This window comes from Heliangelus exortis, chromosome 5 (assembly GCF_036169615.1).
Source record: "Heliangelus exortis chromosome 5, bHelExo1.hap1, whole genome shotgun sequence".
Classification (NCBI taxonomy): Eukaryota; Metazoa; Chordata; class Aves; order Apodiformes; family Trochilidae; genus Heliangelus; species Heliangelus exortis.
Window position 1 is genome coordinate 32,182,138 of NC_092426.1, and position 9,518 is coordinate 32,191,655.

The window sequence follows — 9,518 nt, forward strand, 5'->3', positions numbered from 1 at the left end:
TCTTTCAAACTCAAGCTCTGAAAAGCAAAATATATGAATTGCATTCCATTTCAGCAACAACCAGGGCAGCCATTAGGTCACTCATTTAAATAAATAAGACCCAAAAAGTAAGGTACTACCTTGGCACAGAAAATTGAAGTAAAAAAAGCAAGCTGAAGGATAAATATTAATCTAAACTACACAGAGTTTTGCCAGTACAGTACACTAGAACCCACATAATGCACATTATCTCTATGGTAAGGAGTTACCTTTGAATTAAAAGAGGAACATTAGCAACCATACAGTCTTGCTTGTCTAATATTTTTTTACTACATCCTGACATCTACTGGAGACTTTTAAAATGTCACCCCTATCAAATTCTGTTTTCTTTCCTTAACGCCCAACTTTAGTAAAGAAATAAAAGCTGGTTATCTTGTAATAATGTTTTGCTGAAATCTTCTAGCAACACATTGCCACCATTATTTTGCACATGCTTCCAAATTCAAGCTGAGATTTTTGCTAAGCAATAACCAGTCACACCTCAAATCCTTGTCCTCTCCCCTGCAAGAGAAAAGCAGGAGGCACCCGTTATGCTTCCCTTCAACCAAGAAATCCTTTCAACCAAGGTATATGCATGAAGGACAAGTTGCAAAATGTCCATATGACTGATGCATCTCTGAGAACTCCAGCACTGAGGCAGAGTACTCAAGTCACAAACTGTTAAAAACACTCTGGAGCAGTCTTGAACTGGTATATTTATATATATATATATATATATATATATATATATATATATATATAACTTATACCTACAGTTTTACATTATTTTTGCCATAGTTAATCCTTTTTTCTTGTATTTCACATGCCACATTTCTCTGTATCATTAACTATCTGCTTAACTTCCTTGCTAAAGAACTCAATCCTTCATTAGTCATTTGTCTACTTTTAATGCAGCTATAGAATTTGGCATTTTAAATGTTTAAGATGAAAGCAATTTTTACTAAAAGACTAAGTGCTTCTAAAAGAAGCATTACTAAAAGACTTCATTTTTATCAGTGTGTTCATTTCCACTTCAGATATTTTTGTCCTCGTGACAAAAATATCTTGATGAAGCTCAAAAATTATCTTACTAGACTTCGTGGTGTTTTCTTCCTAAGAATAGTCTGTCAGCATCCCTTTGACACAGTTTCACTTTTTAGATCTGCAATCTATTCCATATTTTCTTCCCTAGAATTTTCAGGAAAAATTTAATTAAAAAAAACAAAAAAACACACACTAAGTTCATATTCATGTCTTTTCCCTAGAATCATACTCTGTATCAACTGATAATCCCTTTTACTCAAATCCTCTCTGATGTTCAGAGTCTTAAATTCATTTAGAAGTTAACTGAACGTAACAAAAGTAGAACCAAACTTATTATAAATTAGCCAAACTCCCTTTTGAACCATGTTCCAAGGGCTGAGCTGCACATCCAGTATTATATCCCAACATACAACTCAGTAGATAGTACCATAGCCTGGGTGCCATTCTTTTGGTTTTTTCTGTTAACATCTCCTAAAAAGGATCAGGATGTCCCTCTCTCTGGACCTGACATATTTTGCAATCCTTACCATGGCATTGCCACTGCTATTTATCAGTTAATTTGTTTAATAAAGCAATTCTGAATTCCTTGCTTAATGCCCAGATGTTCCAAAATGGTAAATACATACAAGTTTTCAGCAGTTTCAATCTTTTTTTCCCCATCTACCTCCTATCATTACTTCAATCTACCAGTGTTTTCAGTCATGCATCTTTTCTGACATCATTTGTGTTTGTGATTTGAAAAATGTAAGCTTTACTTATCCTGGATTTCCACCCTTCTAGAGAAGCAAGTTCTTTGGAAAAATGCAGTTTCTAGAAGCAAAATTAAAGTATAACTTCTACATTTGCTTTAATGCAAAAATTACTTCAGTTCATTCAAATTTCAAATATTCCCTTGACTTACTTTTCAAATTTTATTTTATTGCAAAGGTTTGAAAGCTTTACTTTTATATCCAACAAAATATGTATCCAACATAATACAACTAAATGTAATAATATTAATCAAGTATCCAACAAAAATACGTTGCTATCCAAGTAAATATTAATATTAATCAAGAACATAATTACATCAGAGTTTTTACTTCTCTTTCTTACTTACCAGCTGTATCCTGGAATGATGAGATCAAAGTTAAAAAACGTTTTGTGTTTTCTATTTCCTCATGGCTTCCAGTGGCTCTGACTGACTATTCAAAAAAAATAAAGCATACATACACAGATACATGGATAAATTTACTTTTTAAAAATTTAAAGTGAAATATGTTGTCTGTTTATCTTGTCTAATGAACTTCAGAGGCTATTAAAAAAATCCTCCCTCAGTGGCATCAGTTAGTTACTGCTTTATTTTCTTTTGAGGCTACCTGAACATCTCCTGAAGTTATGATAAAGCCATAGTAGAACTCTAAAACCTCTGTCCCATAATGTCTCTTAACATACAGGTACATTTCCAAGGCAGAGAAGTTCTGTAATATATAAGTGGCTCTGAATCCAAATACATTGAAATTGTAAACTGCAGTCAAACCAATGGGAATCACAGGGCTGGATCTTGATGATCCTTAAGGTTCCTTCCAGCCCTAACCATTTTAGGATTCTGTGTCTTTTTAGGAACTGGCACTTGTACTCAAGTAAGTTACACAATACTTAACCTCAGGGGAGGTTAAAACTAAATCTCATGTTTCAAGGCTGAACATGACATTTAAATTCTAGAAGACCAAGATAGGAATAATGTAAGGGAATTTGTGCTGTAGCATTCTTATGCCTTCTTCAAGGTGCATCTCTAACTTCTTCCATAGTAGTACTGAAATAGATGAGCCAAAGAACAGTCACAGGAGCAAAATAAACACTTTTAGGTCTGGGTTCACAGACCTAATGACAGTCCTCTTATCATATGTTATCATACCTGCAAGAAACAAGCTCAAGCATAAGACTATGCTAGTAAACTACACCTAGACAGCTGTATATTTGGCTATGGGTCATATTAATTTTGAAGGACCATGGCCTTTCTCTAAAACCTTCTTTACTAGCCAATCCTTATCAAAAACTATTCAAAGTTACTTTCTAAGATCCATTTCTTTACTTAAATCAGCCAACTGCGAGTTATTTTGGTAAAACAATGTGTTTGTGAAATAGGGTAATTCTGTCAGACAGTACTGATATACTGTTTACAAAATAAGCAGAACACTTCTAACCTGAAGTTCTTCCCAAAGCTTTGCCCTCATTTCTTTGCCTTGTTTTTTAATTGTTCTCTCCTTAAAACGTTTTTTTGCCAGTACTGTGTCAAGTTTATTCATTTTCCTTATAGCTGCTTGAATCTGAGGATCTTCATCTGTTTCTCCAGAATATTTCAAGCTGGAAGCGTTTCCTGTAGAATATATTGAAAATTAATGTTAGCTTGAAGTTCTTCAGCTTAAAAACTAAAATCAGCACAAGTAACTTGATAATAACCATTGACAAGAATACAAATACTCTCCAGCATATACATCATGTTCATTTCCAAACCTGTTTGTAGCATGGAAAAATATAGAATGCTGAATCAAGTTCTGAGCCGTAGCAGTTGGATATATGGGAGCTCCTCCCCATTTTGGGCAGGTCAGTTAAATTTATAGTGGAAAAGTAACAGCATCTCCACAGTATCAGCAAAAGTCACAGACAAAATAAAAAATAATTAGTTCAGCCTGCTTAGTACAATGCAAGTTGGAATGTCATTCATTAAAATGAGTAATTCTGGGGTTAAGAGACACTGTTACATCTCTACTTTTAAATGTTAGAGAAGTTTCAGTCTTGACTTATATCTCTGCCAAACTAGATTCTGATACTGCTTTTACAAAAATGTTGCTTTGAAAACAAGAAATGGTGAAACATTAGAAAAACTACCACTATTTAATTAAAACAGATTTCTGTATTATCTCTTTTTCCTACACATGCAGATTACAATTTCTGATCACTTTTCCTCTTCCTACAGCATCATTATGCTCTGCTCTCTTCTGGTCAAACTTTGCTTTCATAGCAAGAGTAAAAGAAAGAATTGCAGCACTGTCCCTACCCAACAGACTTCCAAGTTTTGTAGTTTCTAATCTTTTGGTCCAATGCTTTACCCATCTATTGATCCCAAGTATTTAGCTAAATGCATTGGCTTCCTTTATGCCATAAAGAGAGATGAATGAAACAAGGGCAGAGCTACGAAAATCTAGTTGAGCTTCAGGGAAGCTCCAAGGGCAGAAGATTTAAAAAAAAAAGCAGATGAAACTGAACCTAGAACTACTGAGTGAAGCTCCGAAGCTGAGTTCTATCCAATTCCTGGTCTGAAGAAACCATTGCTATGTCAGATGACCAGCAATGCTGTTCTAGATAGAATTGCCATTGGATTCTGCCCTCTCAGACTTACTGAATCTATGTAAAACTCAAATACTATAATATCATTAAAGAGACATAATATTCTTTAGTAAAATTATCTTCAAATTTTAAAAATCATCCAACATCTCTTGAATAATACAATGCATATACATTTTCATTTTGTAGTATTTCTTTACAACTATACAAAATATGTACAGATACAGTATGCCAACCCCTTCTACAAGCAATAACAAGGAAAAGTTTTATTGGACTGTTCACTTTATACATCTGAAAAGTAATACCTGCTTTTGCATTACTTAGTTTTCCTTGGCAAGGTTCAAAGAACTTCAAAGTCAGTGTTTCAGTGCAAACACCTTCAGAATCCGAATTAGACAGACATCCTGAAAAATACAGGAGTAACTCTTGCACAATAAAACAGATGCGAAATAAACATTTAAAGATACTGTTTAAAATGCTAACACTTAAACCAAAATATTTTTCGTCAATTAGGGATCACATCAGAGCCTCTGCAGTGGAGCAGCATTTTTAAAAAATGTATCCACTAGTAAACCAGGTCTTATGATAAACACAGAAGCAAGATTTCTTTCAGGATTTCACAGAATCGAGGGGGTTTTTTTGATCCCAATCCCATCAACAAATCTTATATAAATTTGAAGAAAGTATAAAAACTTTCTGCTTTGCATATCAGTCTTCACTTCTATATTTTTGAACAGTCAGAAGCTCTAAAAAGTTAATTTATTACCATTTACAGAATGCCAAAAGGATGTCATTGGAAGCACTTCTACAAGTGGTTTCATTAAAATGAGATATAAAATTTATGTAAGTATGCTACTAGTGTTAGCATTGTTCACTTGTTAAAAACTAACTTAAAACAATAATTTCCAAATTTTTTTACTGGTGGACCATTATTAGGGTACAGTTTCTAACATACTCATAATGTCTATGAAAAGTTTGATAACATCACCTTACTGAAAACACTTTCTAACCTGGTCCCATGAAACACATGCAAATGTTTTTTCTTGATCTTTTAGGACACCACTAAGGTGGAGGTAACAGCTCAGATAGAGCACACATGTTGCAGTGGTAATGGCAGTGATAACACATTTCTTTCAAAGATGGATCCAAAATTGTGAAGCAATAGAATGAATTTTGACACCTCCTTCCCTTCCAGAATTTTACTCGTTTGCATTTTCTTTTCCCTCTACCAGCAGAATTTTAACCAAACTACAAAAACATAGTACTTGTCTTGCTACAATACCAGAAAGTGTCCCCACACCTGACAACTCATTGGAATTCAGTATACACTTCTGAAGAAAAGTTGTACTCTCCACTGTGGTTTGCTCATCTGTTCTTACTTCCTTGACATCAGATTTCTCTCTGTCATCACCTTTGTTTTCCTCTGGACAGCAGTTTTCTAGACTGCCTCTTTGATGACTATCAGCCAAATTGATAGGTGAATCAACCTATGAAATGTAACTTAATTATTAACATATAATCAGAAATATTTGGGGGGAAGAAAAAGATAATCACATACTACCAAAAGACTAACAATGAGCTATACAAGACTGCAGAGTACTTCTTAAATACAAGAACCATCTTCAGATCTGATCAGAGTTCTGTTTCTTAGATACCACATTGATTCTCAAGCTCATCACTCCACAGATTGAGGATTGTTTGGGATTACCAGGCTAGGAAAAGAATTCCAAAGTTTTATTCCATTTCTGCTGCAGCACAGGGTACAGCCAACCAGTTAAGAGTCTGTGTACAACAGCCTCATCCATTGCCTCACACTCTGCAACAGGCAGTATCCCAATTCCTCACTCATACTATAGAGGGGTTTTTTATAGTCTTTGAAGGCCTGGAAATCTTATCATTAATTCAGCAATCACAGAAGATTGGAATTTTCATGCAATAGCCTATGATGTTTAGGTCAGAAGTTGGATTCAGAGTTATCTGATGTTAACCTTAATACCTAGCAGTGAACCTATGAAAAATTCTTCAATGTTTCTGTGAAGCATCTATGTGCAATCTCATTCTACAGACAGGTGAACAGAGCTACAATACTACTGGACTAATCTAAGTAAATCAATTTTAATCTCTAATTCCTAAGTCCCTCTTCCTACATACCAACAACCATTATCACATATCCCATTCCAAAAATTAATCTTCAATATTAATTTTCTCAGAGGATGGATGAACACCTGCTTCCAAAAGACTTTGCTGATTCACTGGAGCTGATGTATTTCTTGGAAGAGTATGAATATTTTTTTGTTTGTTTGATTGATTCAAACCAATCCTGAGAGCCCTGTAGTCAAAACCTGAACTTGACAACTGCTCAAATGTTTTCTAAGAAAATAACCTTTACTCAAACTTAAATTTAAAAACATAAATGGGATGGAAGTGAAATTACAAGCATATTGGCAAACGCATCAACAGCTTATACAGATGCACACATTATTACCAGAATTTCAGGCGTTTTTCCTTAAAATATAAATTATTTAATAATCTAATTAAATATAAAGAAGACAACTAATTTCTCCAGGTTGTGCTGAAGAGTTATTTTGTGAAAAATATAACATTTTAATGTATCATATATTCAGAAAAATTAAACACCACTTCCTGTATGCATAAGGAGCAGCCCACAATCATGAACTTTCACATAACCCCTTAGCACAGCTCCAGGGAGCAGAATGATATAGAAAGATAAAAAGCAAAATCTTATTTCTTTGGCATTCTACTAACATGAATTAGGCACAGAGTTTCCATCCCACTGAAAGTTAAAAAAATTACCTTTGGCACATGTGGCTCTGGTGCTAGTAACTCCATAGATGTATTTAAAGGTCTACAATGAGGATAAGCTCTTGAGCTAGATGCAGGCTTTGAAATTTTATCCAGGCTGCCCCTTTTAATATCCATTGTGACCTAAAATTGGAAAACACCCAAAAACAACTTTCCAAACCATCAGTTTCATAATAAAGCAACACTACCCTGGTTGATATTTAAGATGTAGATTAAACAAGTCTCAAATCTTTTCAAGCAATTCAATATTGAGGGGTTTCCAGTATAGCTTATCACTTAAGTATATGCTTTTTAATATACATAGAAAGCTACATCATCAAGCCAACCACAGTATTCAACAATCCTTACTGTCAAACAAACCCCAAATGGCTCAAAAAATTAAAGTAACCACACAGCTAGGGAAATGTCAGGGCTCTTTACTTTTTAAAGGAACAGTGGAATCGGCAAAGTGAGCATCAACAAAAGAACAAGGGTACTTTATAGACGTCTTGAACACAACAAATAAAGTAGCCAGAAGCCCTCTATATTCAGAAATTCTTAAAAGTATGAATTACTGCGTGAACTCACAGGAATTAAGTTCCTGAGCACATGACCATGCACTAGTAACTTGCACAAGGTCCATGCGACTACAACTCCTTACTTCGGTACCAGGACCGTCACGTATACAGGTCCATTAAGAGGACACAGGATAAAGAAGGGGACAGAGAAGAAAAACAGTAGTTTAGATTAATTTATTTCACAACTCATCAATCTCAGGCTCACCCACTAAACACCACACCCCCCAGCTGGTGCTTCGCATCGGGTCCGATCCGCACCCTCCATGCCGGAACACGGGAGCCTCCTGGGCACCCCCAGGGCTCAGCCACGGGCGGGGGTCTCACCCTCACTGAGGAACTGTTTACCCGGGGTGAGGAAGGGGGGAAAAAAAGTGCTGAAGACCCAAACGGACATAACCGAAGTTACCCAAGGAACGGCAACAGCGACCCGACAGGAGGCTGCACCAGAGACCAGAGACCCCGCTCCCCGTGCGCACCAGGACCCCGAGGCGCTGCCCTAACGGGACCACCGCTCCCACAGCCCCGCCTGGGAGAGGCCGGGCGGGCGGAGCCCTTCCCGCCCGGTACCGCCCTGTGTCCGGCACGCCGGGGTCCACAATAGGGCCCGGTCCTCCCGTGGCCGCCCCGTCCTTACCACGGGCAGCAGCGCACACGCGCTCGCCCCCCTCCCATACCAACCAATGCACCCACCTCTCGCGAGACTTGCAGCCTTCCACCTGGCGTTGGAGCGATACCACTGTCGGGACGGGGGGTGGGGGCGGTGGGAAAGCCATTCTTAAGCGTTTTCCAGGGAAGCTACTGGCATCGAGATCTCACTTGCTAACGAATTTTAAAAGCTTTAGTACCTTCTAAAGCCCATCTTTTCCTTCCTATAGGGAGAAAAGTGGCATGGAGAGTGCCCTTCTTCTCTCTTCCGCCCCGCAGAGAGTTGGGCTGTGCCGGGACGGTTGCCGGGGCTGCAGCGCCGCTGCTGTAGGGTCAGTGCCGGCGGAGCGGGGCCGGACCGGAGCGGGGTAGTACTGAGAGGTGTAAGGCCGAGCCACGGGGGCGGGAGAGCCGTTCACCGAACCCGGCTGAGACTGTCACCGGGACGCAGGGCGGCGGCCGTGGGTGTTCTCCCGGCGGGTTGCGGTACCCTGGGGATGCTCGTCCTTCCATAGCGCCGATACCAGCGGTGCCGAATCCCTCAGCAGCCGCTGAGGGACAGTAACGGCGTCCGAAAAGAAGGGTCCATTTCAGTCATTGTGTGCTGCCAGCCCAGTAAGTGGCGTGCAGGCACAGCACTGAGGACTTGCACTGTCTAAGACCTCGGTGAGAAGCGGCGGGTGTCCGTCCGTCTGTCCGTCTGTCTGTCTGCCCGCAGGCGGGACAGCCGCCCCCGGCCCCCCGCCGCTTCTCGCTCCGGCTGCGCCCGGCAGAGCCCGGGAGCTGGGCGTGGGGATTTTCCCTTCTTCAAGTCACCCTTCAAACCTGTTGGCCAGGGGGCTGCAGGCCGGAGCTGCGACGTTTCTACCACAGCATAATTCTCGTAGCTTACCATTTCGGTTTTAAAAAATCAATAATTTTTTCAAATGTTTAATCCAACAGAACATTGTTCTTTTGGTAGTTTTTGTCTGGATTCTTGCATAAATTCAGTTATGTTTATTTGTAAACAAGGGTAGTTGAATGTTTTAAATAAACTCCTAACTGCGGTCACCATTTTTTACCTGAGTATTCTGTTAATTAATTTTAATTAATAAGGGGAGCGTAATT

The 9,518-nt window shown here is 38.6% G+C and overlaps 1 protein-coding gene across 4 annotated transcripts in view; it reads right to left on the reverse strand.

The window, feature by feature from the left end:
• Nucleotides 1-8,738, reverse strand: part of FSIP1 (fibrous sheath interacting protein 1) — a 79,761-nt gene extending 71,023 nt beyond the window's left edge. The window contains exons 1-6 of one of the 4 annotated variants that reach the window (XM_071744355.1): nt 8,457-8,738; nt 7,201-7,332; nt 5,699-5,873; nt 4,692-4,790; nt 3,246-3,418; nt 2,159-2,243 (exon numbers count right to left, since the gene is read on the reverse strand). In XM_071744355.1, coding sequence (XP_071600456.1) covers nt 2,159-2,243; nt 3,246-3,418; nt 4,692-4,790; nt 5,699-5,873; nt 7,201-7,326 — 658 coding nt within the window. In that variant the 5' untranslated portion in view covers nt 7,327-7,332; nt 8,457-8,738. Of the gene's footprint in view, nt 1-2,158; nt 2,244-3,245; nt 3,419-4,691; nt 4,791-5,698; nt 5,874-7,200; nt 7,333-7,776; nt 7,929-7,987; nt 8,432-8,456 lie in introns of those variants that run through there. The other 3 variants (XM_071744352.1, XM_071744354.1, XM_071744353.1) reach the window with 3 other exon arrangements.
• Between the last annotated feature and the right edge of the window lie 780 nt (nt 8,739-9,518).